Source organism: Telopea speciosissima, chromosome 4 (assembly GCF_018873765.1).
Source record: "Telopea speciosissima isolate NSW1024214 ecotype Mountain lineage chromosome 4, Tspe_v1, whole genome shotgun sequence".
Lineage (NCBI taxonomy): Eukaryota > Viridiplantae > Streptophyta > Magnoliopsida > Proteales > Proteaceae > Telopea > Telopea speciosissima.
Window position 1 is genome coordinate 8,833,380 of NC_057919.1, and position 17,560 is coordinate 8,850,939.

At 39.0% G+C, this 17,560-nt stretch overlaps 1 protein-coding gene across 1 annotated transcript; it reads left to right on the top strand.

The window, feature by feature from the left end:
* The first annotated feature begins 1,304 nt into the window (after positions 1–1,304).
* LOC122658283 lies at positions 1,305–2,228 on the top strand. The gene has a single exon (XM_043853205.1). The coding sequence runs from the start codon at positions 1,320–1,322 to the stop codon at positions 2,226–2,228; it is 909 nt and encodes a 302-aa protein (XP_043709140.1). The 5' UTR covers positions 1,305–1,319.
* The last annotated feature ends 15,332 nt before the right edge of the window (positions 2,229–17,560 follow it).

A 17,560-nucleotide genomic window follows, 5' to 3' on the forward strand; every position in this document is an offset into this window, starting at 1 on the left:
TTATCTACTTGGGCCACTCACCTTGGATTTAGTTGGGTTTTCACTTAAATCCTTGAATGACTGTAGCTATGGGGATCGCTTGGACCATTGGGAATACTCAGGCAAAAGGCCAAGGGAACTGGGGAGGATAAAGATCCTGATCTATGGACTCCATTGCAACACTACACACCTTGAGCACAATTCTCTATTCATAGTAATTGTTTCTCAGTCCTCGTAACGGTACCAGAACCCGATGTCAACAATGGCCAACAAAATATAAGAGTTATGGGTTGGCATTTTAGGTGGAGGGGAGCATGACCCCTCCACAAATGTGGGCCAATGAGAATGCATATGAGGTGGAATTTCCACTTTTCATGGGGTCAGACTGATCATTTCATCTCTGTGTGGGAGAACGTGACCCCTCCACATGTGCGGGCCAATGAGAATGCTTGGATTTTAGAACTTTTAATTAGTGCTAAACCGCTAACTGTTTCCCTTACCGAGTAACTGAAAAATAATAATCCCCATGGGTGGCCAAAATTAAATTAAACCCAAACCCAATAATATGGGTGTCCGGCCAACTGGCCATTGCTTCCAACTATCCTGGCACGGTAGTGTTTTATTCACACTTCTTGTAATATTTACTTAGACCCGGATCCTCTCCAGCACGTCAACCCTTCCAACACGGATCCATCCACCGGGTTAAGTCAATACAGGTGTTAACCAGCTAGTAACACTTGGTAACTACTTGCTAAATTCTATTCTCAAGTCAACCTCCTTATTCCTTCTCTTGCAAACCTCATCTCATCCGATTTGAGAGTGTTTAGGTTTGAAAAACAAGAGTGGAGAGAATCTTTTCTCTTCTTTTCTCCACATTACTGAGAGATGCCAGGGTGTCCGTAGCACGTTGTCTCCGCCTCCCAGGCCACCAAAGAAAAACAAAGAAAGCTCCTCAAACTTCGAAAAGTCATTCTAAATGCGCCCACATGCTCATGAATGAATGAATTGCTGGCATTTCTCGATTAATTCGCGGGATCGCTCCCTCCCCCCTTCTATCATTTTACGGTCTTACCCCTCTCTCTCTTTCTCTCCCTTGTCCCCAACCCCCACGTGTGCATCTTTCTATTATTATCATTAACAGAACTGCTTGTTTTATGCGGACAATATTAAAATCTCCCACATACACAAAATTGACGGCAAGGATCTCATCTCAACTCATCTGACGATCCAACTTAACCCTTTAATCTTCCTTCCCTTTATAAAAGCCACCACCCTCGATTTCTCACCAAAATCGAAGCGAGCAGTATACAGCGAAATTAAGAAGAACGAAAAAAAAAAAGATGGTTGCCGGATTCCGTCGCTCACTCTCGTTTTCCACCCCAAGTCCCAGACGTTCACCACCGCCGGAGAAATCCTACCACGTTAGATCCATCAGCCTTCCATGCAAATCTCACCCGTTGATCTCCCAGCTGAAGGATAAGATCAACGAGCTTAGGAAATGGGAATCAGAATCAGAGGCGGCCGCCACCACCACTGGATTCTCCTCATCAGCCTGTCTATGTAACGGGTTGAGCCACCTTAAGAACGTCCAAGACTGCCTCGACGATCTCCTACATCTTCCCCAGACACAAGAGTCCCTCCGCCGTCGATCTGATTGGGTCGAGAACCTTCTAGAAGATTTCCTCCGTTTCGTTGATGTCTACGGCATCTTTCGAGCTGCACTCTTGTCTCTCAAGGAACAACATTTAGCAGCTCAGGTATCCATAAGGAGGAGAGATGAATCCAATATAGCCTCTTACGTGAAGTCAAGTAAGAGGAAGGATAAGGAGATGAGAAAGCTTGCGTCGATCGTCCGACGTATCGGAAAGTGCTCTTCGCCGGCATTGGTGTCGGTGTCATCGGATTCTGATTCTGAGTTGGCAGCTGTTCTTAGGGATGTGAACCAGGTCACGGTTTCGGTTTCGGTAACCCTCTTTAATGGAATTTCGTCTTCATCTGGGTCATGGATGACGGGATGGAGGGCACAGAAAATAAAGAAAGAGAAGGGAATTTGGGAGTTCGAGGAAGCCAAATTGCAGAGCCTAAGGTGGTTGAGAAAAAAGGGAGATGAAGAGGAGGTGAGGATGAGTTTGATTAGTAGATTGCAAGCGTTGGACGATTGTATTGGAGGAATCGAAAGTGGAAGTGAGAAAGTGTTTAGGAGTCTAATGAACACCAGAGTTTCTCTGCTCAACATCCTCACTCAATAATTTCTACTTCTTCTTCTTTCTGTGAAGAGAAGTTTTTTACAGTGTATAGTCTTAATTTTATGTAAATGACAACCACTGTTAAAAAAATACCCATATATATATATAAATGGTTCTTTTTCGCCATGATAATTAATTTCCCTTGATGTCCTCATGTTGAGATAACATCTCAAGTAAATCCCTAACGGTTCTTACGTTTTCATTTTTAAATTTGCACCTGGTTCTTAATTACTCGCAGTGTTATGTTTATAATAATCTTTTAAACAGACTAAAGTTTGCTTAATTAATTAGTGCCTAAGCGAGTAAAATACGTGATTGAGTGAGTGTAAACTCTGATAATTAAGATATCGCCGCTGCTTCCTTGGAACTATGCGAAATCCCATGTGATCTCCCTCCTCAATCCTAATCCATTCATTTATTTGATCGGGATTTAGGTGGAGTGAGAAAGTACTGATGTAACATTTCAAAATTCCATTCCAGCCAAATACCCATGGCCATAGAACTTGTTTAATAGTCTACTACACATTTCTGATCTAACTTAACATGTACAGTTTAGGTTTATAACTAATTAATACGTTTTGTATGGATGTTGCCAAAAATTTGGCAAGGAACGCTTGTACTCTGACCCTGCCCCAACTCCATACCTAATATATCTCTTTTTTCTACTTTCATCAAAAAAAAAAAAAAAATCTCACTCTAGTCTTGTTTGTTCAACGTTTGTTTAATCCAAGGATGGTGAACTTACAAAAGCTAAGGAACAACTGCCATGGCACCTGAAAATCCCACCCATATATGATCTCACCTCTATGCTATTCAAATTTCAAAGTTCTATAAAAGAAAAAAAAACAAAAAACTTCAATTAATCGAAAAAATAAAAATCCCATCCTTGTCCTGCAACCCATTATACTATTGGACGAGTCCCACAACATTTCCATTCTATCCTCCCAAGGATATGAAGATATTCTAAAATAAAAATAATTAAAAGTTTATGTTATGTACATGTCTGTGAATTCTCGAGTGTCATCATCAGAGCATTGCTTGCAAAGAGAGGAGTCAGTATAGCAACACAGATCTTCTACGCATTGTCTTGTGCTGCGCAAACGCAATTTAATGATCGTCTTACTCCCACTCGGATAAAGCGTTTGAACAAGAGTAAGGCGGTCAATGCATACTGCCTTGTGTCTATGTGTAGGACGGACAACCCACGCCGTAGAAGATCTGGATGAATCTGTCAGTATAGACTATGAATCACGAAATGCGACATGTGATTACCTCTTACAAGTACATGAGACACTGAGGAAGTGTCAAAGAAGCCAGCCGACGATCATGGTGGTATCCTCCATGTTGAGGAAGTGGCAAAGAATCCAAACCTTAGCCAGTCCGACGATTATGGGGTATCCTCCACGTTGAGGTAGTGGCAAAGAAGCCAGACCGACGATCATGGGGGTATCCTCCACGTACCTCTTTATAAGTTCATCGGAAATACAACCAAAAAGACAAAGCTGACTGTTATGTATGGAGTTCTTTATTCTGGGCCTCTGACTTTGTAGGCTTTTTTTTTTATTTTTTTGGGTAGAAACCCCTCCCTTACTCCCTAATTAGTGGGCTAGTTTCTTTTCGGGTCACGTGATTACTAATTATTTGCTATACCAAAATAGTGATAATGTCTGCAACTTACACGCTTCAAACTTCCATTGGAAGTTGGAACCATGCATGGATCAAAGGTCTTGTTTTCCGTCTTATTATATTGGTTTCTTCTTTTTTATTCTTATTCTATTGGAGTGGGAGCGGAAGAGAAGTGAGAATCAAGAAACTTGTTCCAAGACCTTCTGAAAGAATGAGTTTTTATACTCCACACTCTATCAATTGCGTTAGGAATTTTTTCTCTTATGATATTGGTAATGTAGGTATTCAATAACGATACGGATTTGAAGTATTTGCCAAAAGGTGTCTTTTTTTTGGAATTTTCGTTCGATTTGGACTAGATATTGCCCGATAAATTTTGCTTGATTTGGACTGGATACGGGATAATCCGTATTAGTATTACTATCCAAAAATAATATTCTAAGAATTGTGGTTAATTAGGTTGTGTAATAGTAGTTAATTAGGCTATGTATGACAACATTTGTATTCCAAACTATCATTTCTTAAGCAAAAATACTTTTTTTTAATATATTTTTACTCATTTAGAATACAATTGTGCAAAAAATGTTTTATGGTAAAACTAAAAAAAAACATTTTTTTCCTACTAAATAAGAACAGAAACCCATATGAAATGCATGTTAACAGAAGTGTATCTTCTGTTCTTTGATGATGGAGGTAGTGACAGTAGAAAGAGCCAAGCTCGAGACTCAGTTTAACTGAGTTGGCTTTTGTTACAAATTTTTGTTTGTGTTTTTTGTAAACAACATCAAATCTGTCTCTCTAATGATGGGCAAATGTGAGCTTATTTTTATTCGTTTTATTTCAAAAAAAAAAACAAACAAACAAACAAACTAAACGTCACATACATGTTTTATCCTAAATTTATTCTAAATAAAAACACAAAAACACTATAACTGTTTCTTTTGAATGTTGCCATACAGACCCTATAGTTCATTAATTCTTACATTGTGAGAATTAAAGAGGAAGTGTGACCAATTCTCTCTCAATTTTATTTTTCTATGCTCTTTTCCTTATATGGTGTAACTTTAATAACAATTGTAGTAAAAAGGAAAATGGTGAAAATTGATGATGCAAAGATGCCATAAAATGAAAATTTTAAACATCCAAGTTGAAAAAAAATCCACCTAACTGATCCTTTTTAATTGAGATAAGACTGAGTTGAGTTGAGTTGAGCTCTTTCTTATAATAGACAAGAAACAAAATTAGAGATAACCTCTTTCCAAAAGTGGTTACTTTACTTTCCAAATATTCTTTTCTCACCTAATCAACCAAACAATCACATCTTATTTTTCTATTGCTTTTCCTTTTCCACATTGTGAGGTAAGCAACCAAACATAGCATTGGTATATTCGTACAATCCAAAGGCACTCTCCAAGAGTAATGCGTACCCAAAAAAAAAATATCAAGAAACAATGGAGAAAAACAAACAACGGCTTACTTCATACAATGAAAAACCTTAATATTTGCGGGGTACGGTGAACCTAAAAAACTTGTTCCCAAACATGTCATAGTGGTTTACCAAAAAAAAAAACGTCATAGTGGAGATAATAGAGTACATCAAAAGATAAAAGGGTCGATCTAGGGCTTGCCCTGATGGTTCGCAACTCCCTTGGGAGAATTGTGTCAGGCGCTTGAACAGTGGTTCAAGTCTCCTTAGCGACATCTAGTCCACATTTAATTGCTTTCCAAGAAGTGGAGCCTTTGAGTACCATATTTGACCCCTTATGGGTCCCCTCATTACCTCCTTGTGGGGTCCTATTGAGGTTGATGGCCGGTGGGCCCTTGAATTGTGCACCTAAAAATAAAAAAAAGATAAAAGAAGAATTTGAAATTCCTGAATTGTACTTTTGGGTCCCATCACGAGACCCATTTGAGACATGCAAAGTTTAATAGAGATAAACTTTATGTCAATTCAAACCATTTTTATTAATCTATCATTCATTCATTCTTGCGCTTATTAGGGGGTAGATCTTTGTTTTTTCACATAAAAAAATAATAATTAGGGGGTAGATATGTAAACATACTTCCTCCCCTTCTCCCCCCAACCAAAAAAAAAAAACCTGCCCGGCTGTGTTTACTGTCCTCTCACATGAGATAGTGAAATGATCAATCCGTCCTTCCCTCTGGATGCTTGTGCATGCGTTTCCATTGGCCTAGGTTGGTGCAAGATCATGCAACTGGCAACAAACCCCTTCCCTTATAACGAAAAGAACACTACCAGATCTTGTCGCCCCTACGCTTAGACACAGCGGATGGAATGACTGCCCCCACCACCCATGAAAAGACGAAAATCATACTCCCCTGATGCTTGCGCACATTCTTCCATTGGCCCCTACGCACAGGGCCACGCGACCAGTTAGCTAGCGTTGTCTTGCCCTTGTTTAATTTAATGAATGAAAGAAGAACACATAATTAAACCATTAATTCTTTGGAATGCGTTGACCATATCATGTGATATATATGCATATGTTAATCAATCATTCATGATGATTTAATGATCAGTGTATCCTTTTTTCTTTCTCTTTGTTTTTCAAAAAAAATGGGTGTATCACTTCTATCTTTTGTGTTTCTATCATTTTTTGGTTGGACTAGCGAAAGCCCAATATATCCACAGAGAAAGAAAGCCCACAACTGGGAATATGTTATATGGGCTTTTCTGGCCTGATCCCTAACCAGCCCAGACTGGTACTCTCCATCCTGAAGGTGAATTCGGGGTTGGTTCTGCTCTCAACAGGTCCCATTATTGCCTTCATCTTGCCTTGCTGTATTGTTCATAACCAGGAGATATTGAAGAGGTACAACTTGGGCCTTTTTTTTTTTTTTTGGTATGCTCACCTGCCCTTTTGTCCTGGCCCAGCCCAACTTCAAACAGAAGACTAGTGGCTTGGTGGGCCTACTTTGGCACAACACAAAACCAGTCCTCATATTTGAACTTATCTACAGGATTGCACGGTTTGCACCCAATTACTCGATCCGTTTTGGGGCTCTAGCTTCTTTACTGAAGTCACATTCCAAGGCCAGATACTCGTAAGTACTAATGAGTTAAGGCCCAGCTACCCTTCTGACCGGTGTTAGGGCAAGTACAGGCCTTGCTGAACCTCCAATACCTTGAAGAAAAAAATTTGGACTGGTTCTGTTGGGATTTTGCATTTCTTCTGTCTATGATTCTACCTTTACAGTCATCCTAACTCCAAAGGCCAAGTTATGCAAACGACCGCTAGATTGGTTGGCTGGAGGCATTGTCAGTTGAGTGCATGCCCCCCATGAGGGAAAGGGATCGACTCTCCTGGATTGCATATTGTGCCAAAAAGGCACCTCCCTCCCCCCTCTCCCCCCCCCCCCCCACTGAGTTGTAGATTGTGGGCTTGTCTTAGCCTTCCCCCTTAGCTTGTAGTTGGCCTATGGACCCTTAAGTAGGACAGACCCCAAAAAAGAAAGGGCCAAGTTATGTTTAAATGGGCCGACCCATCAGACTGCTGATTAGGCTGAAATGGTACAAGTTCTGCCAAGGAGAAAAGTTTTTGTTAATTTTCATTTGTAAGAGTTTTTCCACGACACCAAAATGGAAAACCACACCAGTGACTCTCTTACCCCTCGAAAGTAGGAAGAGAGAGATAGACACATAGGTGCTAACATATGGTATACCGCTAGCATACCTAGCCTTTTCCCTTAATATATAAATCAAAATTTAATTGATTTTAATAAGTTTAAAGTTTAAACAGTTTTATTTTCTAAACCAAAACTGATCCATTTAACTATATGGTCTTGTTTTTTAAACCAAAATCGAGTCATTTGTTAAATGTTTTCTCGGTTTTGATGTAAACGACTTGGTTTGATTTTGGTGACTAATTTTCGATTTGGTTTTGACACCTTTACCTAGAAGCCACTATTAATTTCTTGTTACTTTCCATCGGACCCAAGGTTTTCATTCACGGTCTCAGTGTTGGTGATACCAATATCGATACGAATAGGTTGTATCAATTTGTATCAGGTTGATTCTCGTACAAATAACTACTTTTTTTACACCCACCCCCAAAAAAAAAAAACACTTTTTAACCGTATCAAAATATATTGGTATTGATCACGGTGATCGATACCTATTGAGATCCAGATCGAATGGCCTGAATCTGCCCCTAGAGTCGGCTTGTAGTATTTAGGGCAATTTCCATAAAAGGATCGGTCCGGCTCAATCCAACCGATCCGATCAGATTTTTTAATCCCTGATTCCATTCAATTCAAATCTTATCTTTCACCATTTCAAATGTTTCATAAAGAGATTATTTTCATGATTGTTTACAGTTTAAGCCTTCCAATCCAAAAAGAACAAAAAAAAAAGGTAATCAGCACCAAAAGCAGATCCACGCTATATGGATGCTGACCCTTATCAGCCACCCTATATTAACATTTCTTTTTTTTTTGTTCTTTTATTTTGGGCATAAAATACTTCTCTTTTCATTATTTTCTGTGAAGAAAGGTACATTAGACGTTTCTATAATATAAAAACCAAAAATTAAGAGACATAGTCTTCAAATTCTCAATCATGAAATGTAAACATAGAGGATAAATATGTGTGTATTGAAAATACATAAGAGAATCTTGTTGCTGTCACCAAAGTTGGTTACAACAAGATTGTAATCTTACTTTTTTTTTGCCCATTCTCTAATCCTCTTATTCTCGAAAGTTATTCCAGTCGCAGATCAAAAAGGGTTTCAAAATAAGTTGAAAGTGATTTATCAATTATCATCATGTCATTTTCAAAAATTGTTATTATCCATGTGAAATGACAAAATTATTTATTTATTAATTAACCTTTAGGAATAAGATAAGGGGTAAAAAAGTAAAATTATAATTTCTTAATTCACCTATTTGGTGACAACAAGATGCATCTTATATGTATATATGTTTAGGGGGAGAGTTTGTTACACGGACAGTATTCAGTTTCATTCTTTGGAAGAGGGACATTATGGGAAAACATTAAAAATAGGGGGAGGCATATGAGACATTTTATAGGAGGTGTGCTGTAATAGTAATCTAAGTCTAACTTACCAAAAAAAAATAGTAATCTAATTCTCATGAAGGATGCTAACATGCAATTTTGAAATTAAATTGATGTTGCACAAATCTTTTACCCATATGTTTATTTACTAGATCATTTTTATCTTATGCTTGAAATTGAAGGCTTGGATATTCTCTGTTAGGTTTCTTTCCTTTGGCAGATTTTCATTATCATAAGATGCATAATAGAGATAAACTTTATGTCAATTCTCTATAAACCTTTTTATTAAAGAGTTCTGTTAGGCAAAAAGATCAATCTTGACATCCCACATGGAATGGTCCCACACAAATAATAGATTGAGAAATGAGAAAAATGTCAAGCATGTTAAACTGTTCTAGGATCCCATTCTCTTGATGATGACGATCACCCATTTTTGTTCCATTAAATTCCTTGCCTCCAATCTTTATTCATTGTTACATTTAGTAGTTCTCTCTCTCTCTCTCTCTCTCTCTCTCTCTCTCTCTATATATATATATATATATATATATATATATATATATATTTTATCTTATATGATTATGAAAAATGTGTTTTCTATCCGATTACGGAGGCTATGCAGACAGGCGATAGCCAATGAGGGCTCACCTATCAGTTCCATCTATACGAGGGAAGAGAAATCATTTCATATGATGAGAGAGAAGAGAAAGAGAGAGGGGTTGCCACCTGAGGCTACGTCCCCAGGCAGGAAACATTCTCCGATATGACTATAATCTAGGGCAGACTAGGGGCAAAAAGAAAGATGATTGATTTTCACTATTATTAGATTAGATTTGTAGCCAATCATGAGGTTTTCTATCTTTTCAATAGGTGTAGGGACGTGTGACCAAGAAGTTTTTTTTTTTTCCCTTTTTATTTTTATCTTTTAGAATTCAGTTTTTTACACTTAAACCAACAAGAGAATGCTATTATTGCATATGCTTTACAATTAGCCATAAGGCCTATTTGGGAGGAATGAGATCCTCTCCAGCGCGCCAGTCCCGGTCTCCAATGTGCATCCAACGGCTAGAGGCACTTGGGGTGCATGCCCGGGTGTTCGGATGCGAAGCTGGACAGGATCCGAGTCAATTGAATGACCTTACACCCAAAAAAAAAAAAAACAAATAATTTGAATGACCAATTGATACAAAATGGGAGTGGGGTGAAGGGATCTCTGATTGGTGGACTTATTTCTACCATCCGATAAGTCGTATGAGGCTGATAGTAGTTTGTGAAACTGTAGATCTTTCAATTTTTACTTGCATGTCAAATTTCAACTCAAACATATATAGCTTGCTTGAAGGCTTGACAAATAAATGTAGGGATGTATGGACAAACATGGGAGGATATTAAATGAATAAATTTGATATATGCTCAGTCCAGATCATTTTCTATAAGCATTCATTGGTGACGAGGAGTTATGGTTGGCCCAATTAGGAATCTTTTTCCTAGAATAAAAAAAGTTGTGTAGTTCATACAAAGCATGCCAATAATATTAGGGGAAAAGAAGACTGTCAAAGTGCGAGGAGTCTATGCTCAAACATAGGAAGGGCGAAATGACCACCTCATCCCCTATGAACTAGAAAATCCTACCCTTGTTTGATGCCTCCACATGCACTCTCATTAGTCCCCATGTTGATGCACAGACCACATAGTTAGACAATGATCCCCCTCCCATAATATTAAGATCGAATGTGATATCTACCTAACATTCTCCTTATGAGATGAACCTACGAACCTGACCGGACAGGGATCCTAAGAGGAGAAAAATTCATTGTCATGTACCTTTAAATTAGAGGTAATTAAAAGAAGTTTGAGAAGTCTTAAAGAGGCAAATTCATTGGGAAGCATTGAAAAATCATAGAACAAAATCCATACATGGTGAGTAAAGCTAACCAAAAATAAAAATAATTCCATCAAGGAATAGTACGGCCCAAAAAGAGAGGTGTTGGGGGGGGGGATTGGAAAGAGAAAAGGTCACAGAAGGAAGCGTCGGGGTCCTCTACTGGTAGTCTTTAAGATCGAATGTGATATCTACCCAACATTCTCTCGTGGTAAGATTTGAGAGATAGAGAGAGAGAGAGAGAGAGAGAAAAGAAGAAGAAGAACAAAGGGGAAAGTGATGGGTGATGGTGGTGGTGGACTTTGAAGATTTTGTTCAAACTGAATGACTGACTGTGAGTGCAGTGTTGCATGATTCACATGATTGTGTTGGCCATGTGATTTCCAAACAATATTTCACTTATAATTACTCACTCACTTACTCACTTCCATATGTTCACCCACAACGCAAGAGAGGATAAGTCTCTCACTGTTTTAATTAACCTTTCATTCAAAATCTGAATGATGAAGTCATTGTGCTTCGCATTAATACATACTAATAAAAAGGAGAGTGTTTGAGCAGGGGTAGGGTGGTCATTGTATCTTTCTTGGTAGGGAAACTGGAAAATTGGGTCGAACAGGGAATTGGAGCAAATAAAGATCTGGAGGTGAGAGATTTCTTCTTATAAACGAATGTACAATTCCAAATTATATTTTTTTGTCTGCCATTTTGTAATTTTTGTCATTTTGTTCGTGCATATATAATTTGAAGGGATGAGAGATCCCTATGAGGGTTAAAAAGTTTGAACTTGAAATTAACTATGATGTTAATTCTATAAGGTTTGTACTTTGTACCCACCATATAAAGATTCGTCTTGACGAGGACACCTTATCATGATACATGAAAGGAAATGTTTTTTGTACAGACAAGTAGAAAATTTCAAAATCGAATGTACAATACTCCTTAAAAGCTAAGTTCGATATGACTATACATTAAATCAAAATTTTATCATGTTTGCTTGACATGTGGTAATATAGGTCAAATGGAAGAATGTAAGCATTGGCCCACATCAACATCAATTACAAATAACAGTTGAGTGGGATTTGGATAACTACCACGAAACCACTTTGATGAGAAGTGGTTACAAGAGGGAGGTATTAAGATACTGGGTTTGATCCATGTTCTATAAGAAGTAGAGGTATCCATCTCTCCATATGCCTGAGAAAACAAGGGATCGGAAGTACCATATTCGCTATCGTTATTGTAGTCGCCGTCGTCGGAGAAAATAATCATAATGTTGGATAGACATGCAGAATATCGATCCTAATGGTTCGAGCTCATTGACTATGTTATGCTCAGACCATTGGATGTCCGAACTGCCATGTGTTGGACATCCATACTAGCACTGCTGCACTGCCAAGCTATAGGGAATTGGAGAGGATAATAATCCAGGTAAGGTCCGCTATCCTCCATTTCATATAATTTGACTTACATCTATAACATATATAATTAAATTAAAATTTATTTATATATATTGAAAAACATCAAAAAAGGGGTCAAGCCAGGCCCTCCCTAAGCTTGGCAGGACTGGGCCAGAAACCTGAGCTGCCCTACATTTTTTAGAAACCAGCTCGATTACACCCCTACCCCACCCACAGAAAATTTGAAAAAACCCGTACAAAGGCACCATTGATGCCTCGTAAAGGGACTGCCTGCAAGGGATTAGTTACTTGGTACCCTAGAAAACAAAAAAGGGTTAGCCTACACGCATCAGAATCGTTATCGTCTACGGTTCCCTAGTGCCTCTCACAAGAGGGGGGTGAGACCCACCCGGGGCACCTGACCAAACACTCTGCCCAGGTGGGGTCCACCCTCCTCTTATGAGAGGCACTAGGGAACCGCACCGGTCAGGAACCACATACGATAAAAATTCCACGCATCATAAAGGCGGGATCGAGTTCTTGTACAAGAACGCCTCATTAGAGTACAGATAGTGGATTTCATCTGTGCACCTGTGAGGCGTTCTCGTACGAAAACGAGATACCAACTCGGTATCATGCCTTATAGTCTAAGTAACCATTGTTGAATGCAGGTGTCGTTTTTTTTCACAGCATAGAAGAGTGATGTGACAATTATAACCATTGGATATTTAGGCCATGATGTGGATTAGTTACGTGTTAAATTTTAGACTAAAATTCAATATACCCTCTGATAGGTAGACATACCCCGTGTGTGTCCAGACACCTCTACTGTAGTCTTGTATACAATTTCAACAGTCCCAAGTCCGCGAACCTTTTTAATATTTTTTTTTTATCACGTGCCAAACACAATAATAATATGAAATTTTGCATGTGAGCAAAGAGGCCTTAAGGTCCACTAGCCTATGAATGTTCAGCCCCATCTAAATTGCCACATGATAGTTAAAAAAAGGGCATGCAGATTTCTAATCAACACTGGATGCGGCAATCCCACCACTACATGAATTCTCTATCAGTCATTTAAATATGGGTCGATGTTCTCTATGCTGCAGCATAAACTGTGTGTGTAGACAGATTGGTCTGTATTTCTACCATTCAAAGGAGTGGGGTCGTCATTTCGCCCACCCTAATATGTCTAGGCACAGATAACATTTTCCCTTTAAATATATGTATATTTGTATCTAATGATTTTTAAAAAGGCAATTTGGGAGTCAGTCAGATACTATCTCTATTCATTCAATTTGAAAAAAATAAGGATCCCAAACAATCGAAATTTCTTCTAATTTTTGAATCTCTCTTTGATTGATTAATGTGAGACATTACGAATCTCTCATTATTAATGGAATCAAAACAAACTATGCAGAAAATCCTTTCAATTGGCTAAGATAAGGGAAAGAAAGATGGGGCTATGTGCCTATATACATTCAAGACAAAAAACAGCCCTGTAGAATGATTCATATGGTCCCATAGTAAGCACATCTTTTGCAGTAAAAAAAGACTAACTTAATAAAAGGTGAAACAGGTTGGTGATTTCAAAAATAAATGTTAGTTGTGCACATTTATAATCATATATATTATATTTATGAGAGAGCATCCTTTGTGGGGAGTGCAAGGCCACGTACACGCAGCAGCTAATGAGAGTGTGCTCACTGACATCTGGGGGCAGAAGCGATCATTTTACTTCCCGCCCATTATGTCTTGACGTGGTGTCCCCACAGAGAACATTTTCCCTATATTTTATTTTGAACCACGACCTCCTGAGAGTGTTACAAGTACGACCAACTTTACTAGTAGCTGTCTTCAATTATGAAGAAACATTATTAAATTGTACGATTTAGCATCAACCCATGATTCAACCACTGGAATTTTTGTGGGGTTGGAGAGTTAAAAAAACTAAGGAGAGATTAAAATGAACCCATACCATTCAGCCCATACCATACAGATCCATAATAAATGAATCCCCCACCACTAGTTCCTCTGCTCCAACCCTAAACACTGATCATGTACCTCTCCAACCCCACAGGCCCACACAAGGCCTCATGAGATGTTGGGATGTCACTTTCAATCTTGGCACTTGGCAGAGATTGGGCCCCCAAGTAAAATTGGAGAGAATACCACTCTCGTCTGTCTTTTTAAATTATTTTTGGCTTTTTTTTCACTATAAGCCCAATCATGCACATGGGCTGGGGGGGCCCATTGGATTCTCTTTACTTGATTCATGTACCTTTTGATTAAAGACAAGAGCGCAAAGAAGTGGGACACCATTAAAAATCTGCGGGGTCCATCAGCCCAGTGAAGTGAAGTGGATGAGCATTGCAACTTCTGCTTGTGATCATGTGTTAGCAGCTTAATAAGTCCAAAACATGTATAGAAAGATTTTCTTTCACCACACCATCTTAGGGTTTACAAACCTTTATAGGGTTTTAATATTTTCCTTAAAATACCCTCTTGATATTTTAATATCATTTCGTATGCATTTGAACCCTACAGTGAATGGATTTCCAATCATCGTGGCTGAAGAAAAACTCTATAAATAGAAGACAAATTTGCTTACTTCTCTTTTTATATTTTTATTTTTTGGACAAAATTTTCCTCCATCTACAGGGAACACATCATCCACTATCCTAGGAATTACAAACACCAACAATGTTTTAGTATTTTTCCAAAAGACCCTCGTGATGCCCTCTCCTACCCTCTTCCACTTTGTAGTAAATGAGATCTCATTCACAGTGGGTAGACGGAAACTCGGTCCTTCATTTGTTATCTCTATTATTTTAACTTTGTTTGCTTTATTATGATCATCATCTTCCTAAGACACCATTGGTTACGTACCTAGGAAGAGTGGAAGACTCATTATCGTTACACTTGAAATAAATATGGGAAAATGGTTTTTGTTTGGGAGTGTAGCTCCTCTGCCAGCCCCCTTGTATGTCTTTCTCCTCCTTTTTGTAAAATACCCTCCCTACCCCCTATGGATTGAACCAAATAGGGGGTCACTGAGTGGGTCTCGCACAGGTGTGAGAGCTATGCTCACGGACAGAAAACATGGTCCCAATAAATATATAGGGAGGATATGGCAACAGCCAAATGGGATGGTCTGTTAAAGCCTAAATACGGAAAATTATCACCTCCAATTCGTTGTCCGTTTCATTTCCTGCAATTTCTCCAATAGGGGGAGTGGACCCCACCTTGGGCAATGTATATGGGCAAGGAGGTAGAGTGGTCTTTTCTACCCCCTATGAGAGGAATTGTAGGAAATGGAGCGGACAGCGAATTGGAGGCAATAATGATTCGCCTAAATACAGAATAAGATTTTATGTTATGAGGGAAAGATGCTTCACCCTTTAACTTGATTGGGCAACATGCAATACTAGCATACCGATTTGCCCATATCAAGTCAGATCAGATGATTTTGCCCTCACCCCTAAAGATTCCGATACTGTTTTAGTACTTTTCCCTCCATGGTCTTTGTACTAGCTACCGATCTGGTAGTGACCACCACTGATATGGTTGGTCCAATCCCGATACCTTAATCCATGCCTGAATAGTAGTACGGTAGCGGTTTCCTATGCTGCTAGTGTGGGCAGGGGGAGCCTTGCATGCCCTATTGCCATATCAATTGATATGTGGGAACTGGTTAATGTCAATGTGGGGATTTTTTTTCCTCATTGTGTTATCATAAATTGAAGACAATTGCTTGTTTAATTTGTTGGTAGTTGATGTCTTGCCAATAGATTGTAGACTTTCAGAAGGGCATGGGTTTAATTCTCTTGTCTTCACCTTATGTCGTGAGACACTCTTTTTACCCCCTCTCCTCCTTTGGACAAGTAGACTATCATCATAATTTGGGTTTTTAGATTCCACTTACTTGAACGTTGGCTTAACGACGTCTCTAACCAGACAAGAATCAGGAAAATAAAAAGCCCATTGCTTCGAGGTGCATAGTCACAGAGGCTGAGAGGTCACGTGATCAATTTTTTTTTTTGTGTGTATTAATTAGGTAATAAATGATTTTTTTTCTGGTTAAAGGTAATAAACGTTTGGTGAGAGTTGAAGAGGCGTCGGGGTTCTCTATTGTCGAGTTGCCCCTACTGTCATGTGCGTCCCAAAAACAGCAAAGCGGTGAAAAGACCGCCCTGCCCTTGCCCGAGCGCCTTGGCCGAGTGGGGGTAAGGCGGCCTTTACCTCCTTGCTGTGTCTAGGGAGCACGACAGTAGGGGCAACTCGAAAGTAGAGGATCCAGATCCGGTTGAAGATAGACACTATAAGAAGCAACACCGACATTTTTCTCTCCTATTTTGATCACGTGGATTTCATATGAATGATATCATTTTTCAACCCCTCATTGATTGAAGTGTGCAGATTCCTTCTTACAGTGTCTTTATAAGAAACCATTTTTGTTTTTTAATTACAAAGAGATACATATCAAGTTCCAAATAACCGTACATACTATTTTATAGCGCTTCCAAAGAAGATTGGTCACGGTTCCTCTCCAGTCCTGTTCACTCCTTTTAAGTACTGGTTCATGTGGGTTAGTGCCACTACATTATCGAATATCTGTTATGGAGTGAGAAGAAATTATTAGTAATAAAAGGAAGATGATGATACGACAAGATTGGTTGAGTTGGATTTGCACTTCAAATTCAAAAGGAGTTTTTGTCACACTGTCACCCCCACCGACAAAGCCACAACCCAAAAGGCATTGTACGTTTAAATGTTCATCACCCGGATTGCTCTCCTCTCTGCTGAGTGGAGAGCCCAATGAGGTGAGGTATCTGACAGTTGGGCTGTGTTACACACTTCTCAATGCATGCCTCCACTTAGTGGAGAGGAGCTGGATCCTCATCACCCTCGATCTATATGAATGATTCATGCCTATCTCTCTCAAGTAAATGGTGTCAAACCTTCCATTCAGTTTGGTCTGTGTTTTTGAGTTTCCTTCAAACCATGAAGGAGTTCTTTCGTCGTGGTCATTGTTGTCATCAGATTGTATTAGGAGAAGACTAAAAGATCGATGTTTGGTCATGTAGTCTCTGCATCAAGTGTAGGGGCCAATAAGAATGCACATGTGTAGTCTCTGCATTAGTATAGGGGCCAATAAGAACATACGTAAGGGCATTTTTATTTTATTTGGGTTGAATGATCATTTCATGCATTCATGTATCTAGGCGCAGGAACCATTCAACCAAGCAGTTTTCTTTTTCCCCAAGAAAACTTATTTTTAACCAAGAAGCTCAAAGCCTCAAATCCAAATAGGGAAGTGATTCTCTGTTTGGGAGTGTGGACTATGACAGTGCTCCTTGTGTCTATCTCACTCTTCCCCAAACAAGAGACATGG